At 44.3% G+C, this 13,691-nt stretch overlaps 3 protein-coding genes across 6 annotated transcripts; 1 reads left to right on the top strand and 2 right to left on the bottom strand.

Annotated features, from left to right (window-relative positions):
* Positions 1 to 588: 588 nt before the first annotated feature.
* Positions 589 to 5,770, bottom strand: olfml2ba (olfactomedin-like 2Ba). 2 transcript variants are annotated; one of them, XM_062452862.1, is made up of 8 exons: positions 5,585 to 5,770; positions 5,122 to 5,385; positions 4,766 to 4,873; positions 3,975 to 4,130; positions 3,641 to 3,866; positions 2,450 to 3,322; positions 2,077 to 2,253; positions 589 to 1,771 (listed from the first exon to the last, which is right to left on the bottom strand). In XM_062452862.1, exons 1-8 carry the CDS (start codon positions 5,768 to 5,770, stop codon positions 1,143 to 1,145), a joined length of 2,619 nt encoding a protein of 872 aa, XP_062308846.1. In that variant the 3' UTR covers positions 589 to 1,142. The 2 variants fall into 2 exon arrangements, with proteins under 2 accessions (XP_062308846.1, XP_062308847.1); XM_062452863.1 differs by having other exon boundaries at positions 5,122 to 5,314; positions 5,585 to 5,768.
* Positions 5,771 to 5,897: 127 nt separating this feature from the next.
* On the bottom strand, positions 5,898 to 9,929 carry LOC134013102 (torsin-1A-interacting protein 1-like). 3 transcript variants are annotated; one of them, XM_062452874.1, is made up of 8 exons: positions 9,810 to 9,929; positions 9,440 to 9,507; positions 9,266 to 9,355; positions 8,934 to 9,074; positions 8,671 to 8,766; positions 8,422 to 8,565; positions 7,860 to 8,129; positions 5,898 to 7,709 (listed from the first exon to the last, which is right to left on the bottom strand). In XM_062452874.1, exons 2-8 carry the CDS (start codon positions 9,474 to 9,476, stop codon positions 6,934 to 6,936), a joined length of 1,554 nt encoding a protein of 517 aa, XP_062308858.1. In that variant the 5' UTR covers positions 9,477 to 9,507; positions 9,810 to 9,929; the 3' UTR covers positions 5,898 to 6,933. The 3 variants fall into 3 exon arrangements, with proteins under 3 accessions (XP_062308858.1, XP_062308859.1, XP_062308860.1); XM_062452875.1 differs by having other exon boundaries at positions 9,735 to 9,869; XM_062452876.1 differs by lacking the exon at positions 7,860 to 8,129.
* A 146-nt stretch (positions 9,930 to 10,075) lies between these two features.
* LOC134013103 (torsin-1A-interacting protein 2-like) lies at positions 10,076 to 13,552 on the top strand. Its single transcript, XM_062452877.1, has 8 exons — positions 10,076 to 10,565; positions 10,853 to 10,966; positions 11,080 to 11,244; positions 11,335 to 11,454; positions 11,565 to 11,687; positions 11,820 to 11,918; positions 12,018 to 12,068; positions 12,157 to 13,552. Exons 1-8 carry the CDS (start codon positions 10,493 to 10,495, stop codon positions 12,936 to 12,938), a joined length of 1,527 nt encoding a protein of 508 aa, XP_062308861.1. The 5' UTR covers positions 10,076 to 10,492; the 3' UTR covers positions 12,939 to 13,552.
* Positions 13,553 to 13,691: the final 139 nt, after the last annotated feature.

The raw sequence follows: 13,691 nt of genomic DNA, 5'->3' as shown, positions 1-13,691 counted from the left end.
TCTTATTTGAAATGAATGCCTTTTAGTTTGTTTTGTAGAATTGTGTTTGGGAATTATGATCATCCCCTTTCATAATTGTCATTACATATTAGCTACAGTAGATCGTAAAAAGCTTGTGAATGTCTACAGTGCTTTTCCCAGTAGTTTTTTTTACTAATCCCATTCAGGAAGCAAAAAACATTTGACTTTTACCTGAGTTTTGTTTGTTACAACACAAATGCTAAATGCAGGTCAATAAAACATTGGATTTACATGTAACATGTTCGTGTTTCTCTTCTTTGACTGTTGTCTTTACTGTAAACAATTACAGAAATGTATATTCTGACGAGGGATTTGAAATGAGCCTGTAGTGTCATGAGGAACCTGCGGCTGAAACTTGATTTAGTGCCCATGAAAATGAAGGGAATGCATTTTATGGTCTTTGGTTATACTTGTATGGTCTCTCTCGGTAGTCTTTTTTATATATATAGAAATATCTGGTTGCTTCCCATCCAGACAGTCTTGAGATTGGATTACCGCTTGCAGGAGGTAATTATAGTCTCTTTGACTTCAACTGTGAATTGAAACCTACAAATGAAGCAACAGCAGTTAGTTTTTAACCTTTTAATTGCAGTCTCTTCAAAACAGTAAAATGCGATATGGAGGGAGTAAGTACTGTCACAAGACAAAGGTCAACTATCCTTGATGTTACTACATAGCAGGTTTCTATGTACACAGATTTAAAGACAACGGGTATATAACAAGTAAAGGGTAAAGGTATGTATAAAACCAAATATTTTTTACTTGTAAACAAGCTTTTATGGAAACAACTTTATGGAAACTAGCATTGATATAACAGAATAAATGGAATGATGGATTCATAGCTTTGAAACCCAAGTCTTTAGAGGGATCTTAATTGGATGTCTCTACATTCATGTATCTCACCGTGATTTCTATATTACAGTATTTACAGTACAACATATGCTGCATGGGTTTCACCTAACTTTATAACTTTTTCAATTTACCAGGTTACGTCTCCTGATCGTTTACCAAACATTTTTAAAAAAATACTTCTAAGAATGGCCTTATGGACTGATCTACAATCCATTTTAGCAAATGCAATATTTTGCGTCAACTATTTTTTTAAAGAATGGTAGGCTATCCTAACCTCCCTCTTGCAGTGTGTCTGCATAGGCAAACTTCACATCATACGTGACCTGATGTCCATTGTCCCAGGCGTACAGCATACCCTCTTTCGGGTTGTAGTCCACCTGTGTGGTATACGTGTAGTTGTTGGTGAACGGCATTCTGGGAATCATCTGAGTGTTTGTGTGCGTGTCGAAGGCATACGACAGGTTGGCGTCCTTGCGGTTGTAGCTGTCGACGGCGTACAGAACGCCGCACACGATGAAACAGTTCCCGTAGCGGTTCCTCCTCAGTCCGGTTCTCCACGTGGTCTCTCTCTGCACGCTCAGGTCCGAGGGGTTCATCCGGGTCAGAACGATCACTTCCTGTAGGAAGCCGTCGTCGTCCAGCGCTGGGTAGATGACCCACAGCCCGCTCTCGTCCACCGCGAAATCGATGTCGGAGTGACCGCGCCATTGCCATGGCGACTCCGTCTCCTCGAAGACGGCATCGTGCAGCATGGTCCAGGCCGCCACGTAGCGCAGACGCAGGTCGAACTTGATGATGTCGCGGGAAAAGGCGCGGTTGTAGTAGAAGGCTCCATCGTAGACGACGTGACCGGTGCCAATCCAGTTATAAGGAAGCTTGTAGGAATTGGTGAAACGGCCTAGACAGACACAGAGACAGAGACAGAGAGAGAGAGAGAGAGAGAGAGAGGGTGAGACAGAGAGAGAGACAGTGACAGAGAGAGAGACAGAGAGAGAGACAGTGACAGAGAGAGAGACAGAGAGAGAGACAGTGACAGAGAGAAAGAGAGAGAGAAAGAGAGAGAGAGAGAGAGAGAGAGAGAGAGAGAGAGAGGTATAAAGAATAGGCTACCAGACAGTCTATCAAGGCAAATCCTTTTTTCTCCTGGAACTGGATGCGTGTGATATTGTGTGTATTTGATGCTGTGGTACCTCCACTGCTTACCTTGTTTGAAGACATCCATATTGCGGAACTCCAGCAGGTTGTTTCCATAGTAGTAGTTAGTGACATAGATCCTGTCGTCGTTTCCCAGGGGATCTTTCATCCACGCTCCTTCGTTCCGGCCATAATTGTTGTGAGTGACTGGCTCTGAGATTATGGCCAAAGTGTCCTTACATTCACCTGTTGGTGAAAAACTCATGTCAGAAGTCTTTTGTGATTATACTACTGTACAATACTTGGCTTACGTTTGTATTTTTTACCAGATAATTTTAAAGAACTCTAAAGGAATGAAAACCATGAAAGAAGTTAGGATGAAAATGTCATTAAAATTTAAATATTAAATTAGCCATCACTAGGAACTGAACTCAGCACCCACCAGGCTTCCTGGTAGGTCTCTCTTCATGGTTCTGCCCTGGTTCCACTGGTTCTTGTGGAACCTCCACATCCTCCTCGTCCCAGCTGATGCTGTACTTGCGTTTGACTGACGCTGTCTGACTGGTGGTGGTGGTGGGCGGTGGAGGGGCAGAGGAGGAAGGGGTGGTGGGGGGCAGTTTTTGTGTCGAAGGCGACATGGTCACGACAGAGGTGGTGGGAGCTGGGGCAGCAGTTGTTGTAACCGGCTCTGTGAACGGGGTCGTTATGGGGGTCACAGGAGCAGAGGTGGTGGTTGCCTGTGTTGTATGACCGAATGTGGTAGCACTTGCTGTAGTTGGGGTCGGTCCTGGGGTGCTAGGAATACTAGCTGTTTGGTTCACTTCTATGTTTCCAGGTGATTCTTGGGTGATTCCAGGGACCAGGGTGGCCAAGGTTGTCACTGTTGTAAGAGGTCTGTCAATGATCTGCCTGGCAGGAGTTTTGGCTGGCCTGACCATCATAGGGATTGGCCACTTAGTTGCTCTGGAAACAGACTGACCACTAGTCCGACCCGTTTTGGGGTGGATGTTTGTGTTCTTGGTTTGGGTTCCTGCAACGGTGAATCCATATGTGGGCACAGTGGTTTCGCGTTCCGGAACGGCACGCTTAGAGGGGGTTGTGACAGCAGGGTTGGTGGTGGCAGGTTGTGCTGGAATGGGCTGTGTTGATTGGCTGGTCTTTCTGGCATCTCCCTTTGGCCCTATCGCCTTTGGCTTAGCTGCTCTTGGACCCGCCCTCTCTCTGGCCCTGGAGGGAGTGGATCTGTGTTGAAGGAGTTGCTCTTCGATGAAGAGATTGACCGGGCCGTCACCACTGAATCCATCATACTCGAAATCTAGTCAAAGAGAGAGGGTTTCGAAATGTGACCAGCATGAAATATAATGTTGGCTATTATAAATTAAAGGACTTTAGTGACACTAGTAACCATACATTGAATAATGGAGATGGCAAACTTGTTCTAAAATGATTCTGCCTGGTTAAATAAAGGTTAAATAAAATAAAATAAAAAACTACGCTCAAACAAGTGGAATTCCAGGATGTCAACCAACCACACAAACAGCAGTTAAGACCACAAGGGTTCATGTGAGGCCAGTGACGGAAGAACTTGCTTGTCACTCCGTCGTCACAACAACACGAGTGTTCCAGGACTCACAGTTCTCCCCTGGTTCCCCGTCGTCAGCCACCATGTGGTCAGACTTGTAGTAGGTCACACCCCTGATGGTCATCCCATTGGGGCCTGTCTTTACACCCCCCTGCGGGTCCAGCCTGGCTCTGTCCTGGACGCTCGCCTGCGGGGACACCCCCGTGGTGGGCTTGGGACCTTCACTGAAGTCCCTGGAGGATCCAAGACTCCCAACAAACATCTCCTCATATTTTTCCTGTCAAGAGGATAAAGTGCACAATCTCTCGTCAGTTTGGTTCTTTACTAGCATTTGCAGAGGATGGAAGATACCTGGTTGAGGATTTTCCCTGCAGGTACCGCCCACCTCTTTGTTCTGATAGGCCGCTGCCCTGTCACTCAGCTCACTGAGATTCTTCCTCGGTGGGAGCGAGGGCACGGCTGGACTATCCGTCATCTGCAGCCGGGCGGGGGGAGATGCCTGCGGTCCGGTCTCATCCTGGAATTGCTCCTTTGAGACGGTCTGCATGGATGGCAGTAGACAGCATAGGATTAAAATAAATAAACCACCATCGTAGGATGATTTTAATTAAATATGAAGCTCGTGAAGCATATTACAGGCAGTCAAATTAACTGGACAGCAGTGATTAAACAAACGTTAATGTATGTTTTCCCATGAGAGCGTGTCCATGTTTTCCCGACGTACTGCTAATATTCAGCTCACTAGTGAGCTGGTCATACGGTAGGCTGTACTTCAGACAGATTTTACTTTCCATCGTTTCAGGAAAGCCTGGATCAGACCTATGTGCCGTCCAGGTCCATAAAAGGCATTTGCCCGTGGCAAGCAATTGAACAACTAATAAAGTAGCGTTATTGTCCCTGTGAGAGTAGCCTACCTCATTAGACTCGCGAGTGCTCTAAGTCGCATAGCCAATTCAGCGCAGTCGCTCTACGCTTCGTTGGTAGTAAGTTTTTCTAATTGAGTTCATAAACGCTCATGGTTAAGAGTTTGTCCAGAGTGTGTTCTAATTGTTACAGTAATTTAAAGTTGGGTGTGCTAACCAGCTCCGAAAGATTAACTAACTTCTTGTCGATATTAGCCAGGTTTTGAGCACTCAGCAAGGTGGTGCACCTCCACTTCAGTGATGAAAGACTTACTTTCTCAATATTTTCCACGCGATCCAGAAGTTTAGAAGTGACGGAGTGTAGCTTCAGCAGATCCATGCCATAGAAAGACCCTTCCAACAATTCAATGATCGTGGAGAGCTGAAATAACCAAGTAGATTCCATCAGGGTTGCACTCCAAGCTAAGACACAGAAGGTTACCAACATCAAGCATATTCCAAGCAGCAATAATTAATTCCAGGAATCCAAATCTCCTTAATAAATGGGACACATGGTAAAAGCTCATGGTAGAATCATCATCCAAGATGACGTTAGACCCTGGTCTCCATCACTTGTCATGTAGACTTGAGTTCTTTTGACGTTTGTATGGTGAGTTTGCGTCATTTCACCTTTACTTTATCTTTCCCAGCCTCTCTAAGTTTCTTCAGTCGGAAGTCCCCCTCGCATGGGTTTACCGCCGACGGCGGGGCGATGCACGCGCACTTGCAGTTGGATCCAGATGTGATAGTCTCCACGGTGTAGAAGTCCTGCGACGTGGCGCTCCCCTCTTCGATCCGCCGGCAGGCGCTCCTGCTCAGGGGTCTGACAACACATTTACACCGACAGTCAGAGCCTTCTGAGAGTGCTTTCACTTTGTCATAATCACCCAGCAGCTACAAAGAGAAAAGGACGGACGCATTTTCCACCACGTAATCACAGCACATTTTCCATAAAGTACAGAAATCCATGCAATTGATGATGCAGCCTGTTTTTAATGACTGCTGAACACGTATATAAATAGATAAACGTGACAATATTTTTTTGGAACGATTTAAAAAAAATGTGTGTATGATATTATCCTCACTAACATACCTTGGTAAGAATATTTTCCTGGCTGTCCAGTTCCTCCTGCAGAGTGTCATTTTGGTGTCCCTGGTGATCAGATATATTGGCAGTTTGTTGGTCCGCAGCTGGCAACGCCGTCCGTTCGCTCGGTGCAGCAGAGCACCATCCGAAGAAAACGCACCACATTACGCACAACAGCTTCAATTTAGCCATAATGTTAGCAGTCAGAACACAAGTGGATTTTTTTTTCTTAAAACGTTTTATTCTATAGTCTCTGCTTTTTCATTATCACAGACAATTCATAGAGAAAATGTCACTATGCTTTTTCCCCTTTTAAAAAAAAAGACAGATTTGCAGATCGCCGTGGCATGTCCTGTTTCATGCCAAATGTTTAAGGTAAAATGCGATGCCCTGGTTCAAATCAGGTGCAGTCCCATGTGTTTGCATCTCCTTGCAAGTAAGTCCACAATAATACCGCCCTTGACTCCTCAGAGACGGAGAGTAAAGAGCTGATGAACCGCAGGGGGGAGAGGAGGAGTCGGCCAAAGTGATGATGCCAGGTGACTTGCGTCTGTACGGTTCTCACAAGGCGAATTTCAGTTTCAAACAAAAAGAGATCAGGAAAACGATTAGGCTGCAAATGATTTTATTGAGTTTTCTCAACAAAATGTTTTGCTTTAAAATCCTTATTTTAGCCAATGAAAAGTACGGAAACTATTATTGGAAAAATACGTGTAGGTCTTTATTAAAGGTCGAGTCAAAGTTGCTCAGAAGATTGTCTTTGGCAGCCTACAGCCGTTACCTCATCAATGAAACATGCAAGTTTTGTGTTAAACAGTTTATTTTCGTTTCAATTTAAGGCACATAGTTATGTCAATGAATTCAGCCCATGGTGAAGAAAATTAATTTTGCTGTTATACTCAATTCAACAGAATAACAATCGCCACATACATTTAAAAAAATCACATTATTAATTGTCATCCTGTCTCAAGAAACACATCAACTGAGAAACTATAAGTTGGTAAGCACACTTTCTCTTTGGGTGGAGAAATGTGTCTTAGTTATTTGAAGAAGACTTAAGAATTAAAGTGCAAGGCCCAACAATAAATCGTGTTTACAACTTCAAGTGCTGAGATCATAATGATATAATACACCTCCACATAAAATGTTAATAAATAGGTAGAGTAGTGCATGTTGTCTCTCAAGCACCCATCTTCCATATGTCCTAGCACAGAGTGCAGTGTGTATGAAGGCCTTGGCCAATAGCCTATATAAAATGAAAATGAAACATAAATCATTAAAATATTGCAACTCCCTTTAGGTTGATCATCCGGTATCAGCAGTTTGTAGAAATAGGCTTTAGATGGTGAAGAGCTTTAAGTCCCTCCACACCCATGCTGCTCTATCCTCTCCTCTGCTGCCACTGGCAGGATGAGGTGGGAGATGCGGCTCCACAGTCCACTTAACTTGTCCGTGTCCATGCTGTCGAAGGAAGCCGGGTGGTCTGAGGAGAGGAACTTGTCCTTGAGGTGGTCGTCGACCATCTCCTCCACGGCACTGAGCCCCAGGCTGGCCGACACCTCCTCCTTCCCTTCCAGCAGCACGGTGAAGATCAGCGAGGCCCGCTTGTAGGCCGCGTTCTCGTGGTCGCAGTAGCGGTAGAAGATGATGGTGGAGCCCGGAGGCAGCTCCTCGAAGCGGTGGATGACGGCCACGGGCTTGTCCCCCTCGAAGGCGCGCCGGAGCTTGTCGTCGATGTCGAACTTGACCTGGTTGCTGTCCTGGCCAGCCATGCTGTCTCCGTCGATCTGGAGGACGGAGCCGTTGAGGGCAGAGGAGAGGGCGGAGGCCAGACCCTGGGCCAGGCAGTGCAGCGTCCTTTTAGCCCTGCGGCCCGCAGTCAGGATCAGGCTGGCTGGCTCTTTGGGATGGGCTGTCTGGAGGTGTTTTTTCAGGTGTATTTTGCTCCTTCTCCAAAGCTCAAGGTGTTGGCCGGGAAACTGGACCTTAACTCTGTCCATCTCCTTGAGGAAGACGTCTACCCGATTGACCTCCACCTTCTCAGGTGCAGACTTGGGTTGTAACAAGACTGCACAGCAGATGCTTAGTACAAGGCCCAGGATACCAATAAGCATGAACTTTGTAGAATTACCTATTGAGAGATAGAGGCAGAAGTTAGTGTTGCTTCAACTTATTTTGTTTCAGTGGAATATATAGAATGCCACTAGATAGACCTGTGTGGTTGTCATCTTCACTTTACCAGGTGGCTGGACCACTGGTTCTTCATCTTGTTTTTCATTACCTTCCTTCTCAGGTTGATTTAGTCCGCTGGAATAGTTTGTTCTCCCATCTGGAACATCTTCCACTCCTCCACCTGGAACATCCTCCACTCCTCCAAGTGGAACTTCCTCTACTCCTCCACCTGGAACTTCCTCTACTCCTCCACGTGGAACATCCTCTACTCCTCCACGTGGAACATCCTCTACTCCTCGACCTGGAACATCCTCCACTCCTCCACCTGGAACATTCTCTACTCCTCCACGTGGAACATCCTCTACTCCTCCATGTGGACCTAGACAGAAGCCAGGGACACAACATTCTAACCAGTGGCAGAAAACCACATACATGCTTAGTACAAGATCCAGCAAACCAAAAAGCATTAACTTTGATGAATCACCTACTGAGAGAAAGAGAGGCTGAAGTTAGTGTTGCTTCAACTTACGTTGTTTAAAGAAATTACAAATATATAAGATAGTGTATATATATAAATACAGTGTACATTTGTATACATATTAGGCCAATGTATACATACAATAGCTATATAAAGTCTTCACCATTTCAAATAATTCAACCTTAAACCTTACTTGGGGGGTCTGTGGTTGGGCTTTCCAGTGGGGGATCTTTAGATTGTTCATCAAACAGTATCTGCTTTTCATCGTCTTCTTTCTCAAGTTTCTTTAGTTCACACTCAGCTGTGGTTGTCTCCACTTTGACAGGGAGCTGAACCCCTGGACCACAGTTACAGAAAACAAACAGAAAAACCACATACGATAAGCATAAAATGTTCTGCACAACTTGTAGGAAAGTTGATTTGAGGAATTGTGCTGTCTCACCGTCTACAGACTCGCTGTCTACACTGTTGCCACAGGAATCAATCGCCTCGCTCTGTGCCTCTGGTACTGGTGTTGATGCATTCTGTTCTGTCTGACCTGTTCATCAGGAAAAACACATTTCCTTGAAATAACAGCCAATGGAGATGTTTTTACAATACAGTCTTATTCATGTGTCATGAGCTAGAATAAGATACTTTTTTTGTCCAAACAACTGAAATTTGTATATAAAGCTGTGCTGGAGTTGTTTAAATCAAGAATCTTACATGTATCGGTCTCAGGATTGGAGATTTCCTTCTCGCCATCTAGTTCAAACTTCGGTTCGGCTTTGATGACGCCACGGTCTGTTGGATCGTCTTGTGTTGTGGTCTGTGTGCTACTGACACTTTCCGTTTCATTATCACTGCCTATTGGTTTTTTTTTTTAAAGGAAGATTTATAAATGTAATTTACAAAAGACATTTAAGAAATCTTGGCATTTCCTCATTCTTGTGAAGGTGAAGTTCACGGGTGGCACATTCAATAATTATCAATCATCATTATAAAAACGAACTAAACTAACTAACCATTAATTTGTAATATATGATTGTGATAATTACCTTCTGAAGCTTTTTTTGCAGTGCCCTCTGTATTCTCATCACTTCCATTAAGCACATCACTACTCCCTGACGCTCGTGGCAATGACGTACCTAATTGATAAATAAAGATATCAAGTATTGAAAAAATCAATACTGTCTTTGCCTACTAATAGCTGTGAAAGCGTTTTATCTCACCATTCGAGCCTTGTGAAATGGTGTTCGCCTCTGACATGCCTTTGAATATTGGACACCTCACTTAAATCCTGTACAGAAAGAATGTAGCAGTAAGCATTGGTACTATTGTTTACAATACATTGTTGCTACGAGTTAACTGGACAATAAAAGTACATAGCTGGGTCTATTTTGTAAGGTAGCTTTAGCTACCACCTGGGTTAGATAACCAGCTGTAAGCATTGTCATTTATTGGTCAGCTAGCTGGTTAGGTTAGCTTCAACTGGTATGCAGTACGCAGGCATGCTATGTCACATACCCTTTCATTTATGCACTTCTAGTTGATATCCCTACTGTATGCTATGTCATGCGAGTACAGCAAAACAAGATGTACCTTTTAATAATTCCCGATATGCCTAAATATCCTCCAAAATGTCATACGGAAGCGCCAAAGCAATAACAGTCATCCAACCTTTGGCCGCTTACATTATTACACTTCCGGTTTACCTTTTTGTCTTCAAAATAAAAGCACGTGAAACAGTGCTGTACATGAAGCTAAATATATCCCTTTACAGTTTTGCATTGTGCATTATGTTATAGTTTTGAGTGTTGCTGAATGTATGCCATTGTGTGGCCGGTCTGTTTAGTTTATTAAGGGAACCGGGCAAGTTGTATGATGTAGCTAGACTATTAGCCTGCAACTATTCTGGCCCAAAACTTATTCCGGCACAGAGGGTGGCAGTAATGTAACTGTCTCGTTGGATGTTAACCGCTATTAAAAACCATAGAAGAACATTCCGACGAGGTGGAAAATACTCAGTTGGGTCTGTAGAATACCTTTAATGGTGTTATATTTTAAACGATACTCTTGAAGAATGCTTATTTTTTGTGAAAACACAGACGTTACAGAGACAACTGTTAACACTGCCATACAAGGTCGCCTGTGGCAAGTCGAAACGGAAGCTGGACCTAGCTAGCTAGCTACTACCACCAATTTCCGTTTTTCTTTTTCAACTTGAAACAACTGGTCTGGAGTCACACGCTAGTTAACATTTTTATTTTAAAAATTCTGACACCATGAGTTCTAAAGTTTTACAAAATAGTGTTGCCCAACCTTCGACAAAGATATTAACAAGACAATCATCCAAAGGTTTGTATTAAGTCAGTCGTTAGGTTGGTACGTTAAATAGTAGTTATAGCTTTAGCTATGCTGGTAAAAGTTAGAAAGTTAGACTAACTTTTGATACATTAAGTAACAAGTTGAACTAGTTGGCGATGTAGTTGGGGTTTAGCAAACTGTATCTGCCTGACGCAACTTGTAGCTAGTTAACTACTAGTTACTTAACTAAAATGTCACTACGCATGATTTTATTGTGGCACCCGGCCTCGTTGAGTCACAATGACTTTTTATTTATGTATCGCATTGCATTACACTAGTTTACGTTGAGCCAACACCAAGAGGTCCACTCAAGAGAAGGGCTCAAAACAAGAAGGCAGAGAATAAAATACCACCCACTGCAGTCAACGGCTCCGGAGACGACGAGGAAAATGGTAATACCAAGTAGCCTTCTGGTTATTTAGTTTTTAAAAGTGGTTTGTCCGCCCGTTAGCTAGCATGTTGACCGGTGGATCACTGACAGCTGATAACAATCTTCCTATCTCAGAGTCCCCCAGCAAGAAGAGTAAATTGGAGGTTGAAGAAGCGGCTGATGGCAGTGGGGACGAGATGGATGTCCAGGATACAAATGAAGACGACAAACCGAAACAGAATGATGACCAAGAGATGAGTGCAGAAGATGATTCTCTACTTGTTGCCTCTGACCTAAAAAGTGAGACACTTCTTACTGACTCACTCTGGCCTACAGCCATTGAAGTTGCACACTAGAAAACGGACTTTTCTGCTCTTTGTCCTGGGACAGGGTCCAAAGATGAATTCCTAAAGAGGGGGATGACCTTAGACACAACAGTTAAGAGTCTCCAAAGTCGTAGATCTGTTCGTACACAAAATCAAGTCCCAGACCTGCTCAGAATCAAGACAGGTACAAAAAAAATCTTATTGGTTCAAGGAATAATGAATGATAAATAGTGCTTGAAAGACCATTTGATTGCATGCTTTTCATATTCCTGATTCTTAAACGATTGTTTTCAGGTGAACCTTTAAATAAAGATGTTGTCTCGGACAAGTTTGCTCCCAGACCCAGACAAGTGGAGACTGCAAGGAGCACCATGTCAGAGTACAGACAGAAAATGGAAGGAAGAGTGAAGTCCACTTGTAATTACTTTCATATTTGTCATTCGTCGCTGTTTCAAAATGCCAGGACTACATTTGAAGTAGGACAAAGGTTGGTTATTTTGTTATCTTTGAACCCAAATGCAATATGATGAATCGCAAATCTCTGTTCAGGTCCTCAGAGAACAGTATATGCCACTTTGAATGCCTCTCACACGCCACAATATCAGCTGAACAATAAATCTCCCCAAACCACTAAACTCCAAAAGCAAGGTACTGAAATTTTCTGCTCTAGTGAAATAAGTATGTAAATACATTTATAGTGTGTTTTTTTTCCTCTAATCCCCCTTTTTTGTTTTTCTTGTTTTGAAGCTAAAAGGAAATTGTCAGTTACCAAGCAACCGTCTGTGCCATCTTCCAAAGGTCGGTTTGTACATTAGTGGACGAGAAAAGGTGTACATTCTTGCATGTGTCATCTTCTGTTGGTTAAAACTTTCTCTTGTCCTGACAGGGTGTATGGTATGGAGGCTTTTGAAAATCGTTCTGGCTCTTGTAACAGTTGCCTTGGGTATCCTGGCTTACCAAATGCTAGCCCATCAACCTGGAGCAGATGCAGGGCATCCAGCCACCCCTCCAGCTAATTTTGAGGCTCATCTATCTCACCTCGAGGCCCAATTCGCCCGTCAACTTCCAGAGTTGTGGAGGAGAAGCAGGATCCACTTAACGAAGCACCTCCAGACAGCCCATCCCAAAGAGCCAGCCAGCCTGATCCTGACTGCGGGCCGCGGGGCTGAAAGGACGCTGCGCTGCCTGGCCCAGGGTCTGGCCTCCGCCCTCTCCTCCGCCCTCAACGGCTCCGTCCTCCAGATCGACGGAGACAGCATGGCTGGCCAGGACAGCAACCAGGTCAAGTTCGACATCGACGACAAGCTCCGGCGCGCCTTCGAGGGGGACAAGCCCGTGGCCGTCATCCACCGCTTCGAGGAGCTGCCTCCGGGCTCCACCATCATCTTCTACCGCTACTGCGACCACGAGAACGCGGCCTACAAGCGGGCCTCGCTGATCTTCACCGTGCTGCTCCCCCAGGAGGCGGTAGGTCATGAGCACAACCTCAAGGAGGTGGAGGAGATGGTGGAAGACCACCTCAAGGACAAGTTCCTCTCCTCAGACCACCCGGCTTCCTTCGACAGCATGGACACGGACAAGTTAAGTGGACTGTGGAGCCGCATCTCCCACCTCATCCTGCCAGTGGCAGCAGAGGAGAGGATAGAGCAGCATGGGTGCGTAAGCTGAACAGAACTGATCTGACAACCCAGGTTACAAGTCGGCACGCCTGATAAGGACCAGGCGTGCTCCTCTCCCCCTAGCGGAGATCGGGAGCAGTGGACTCGCTTCTTGAGACGGTGTCAGAGCGTCCGGATGGGGCTAAACAGGTCAAACTAGAGCTTGTGTGCTCCTCTTCCAAATGCCGACATGACTTTGGTCAACTCTGACGTGTTCTACATCAGCCTACTCTGAAAGTTTGATTGCAGTCATCTTCACTGGTATCCAGAGTGATTGTGTGATTGCAAGCGCTGTGGGTTTTTGTTCCTGGCCCAAAGTTTTCTATAGAGATGCACAAAATGAATTTTATAAGATTATCTATTTGTTGATACTTTGTCCTTTGCACTGTATGGTTCTAAGAAAATGGTAGCATATGTTTTATGGCTTTGGAAGGGACTGCACTTAAATGAAATGGAATGTAATTTCAAAAAAGTTATAATTGATATGTTACTGAGTTCTTAGACTGGTTATATCCTTATGTAGATTAATATGCATATTTTGTATACCCTGAATCTAAACTTTGACCTACGTGTTAATAAAATGACTGAAACTCAGTTTATTTAAATTCAACCAATCAAAATGTCCCCTCCTGTGTGTACAAGTTTGCACTAATTCTCTCTTGATTTGTTTTACAAGTTATTTAGAATGATTGGTACTCTTAAATGGGAGTAAAAATTATTTAGTGGCTGCAAAAGGTTTGTTCATGTGTTTTGTTATTGGCTG

This window comes from Osmerus eperlanus, chromosome 26, assembly GCF_963692335.1.
Source record: "Osmerus eperlanus chromosome 26, fOsmEpe2.1, whole genome shotgun sequence".
NCBI lineage: Eukaryota > Metazoa > Chordata > Actinopteri > Osmeriformes > Osmeridae > Osmerus > Osmerus eperlanus.
Note: the sequence above shows the minus strand (reverse complement) of the source record. Positions and strands in the feature narration are given on the sequence as shown.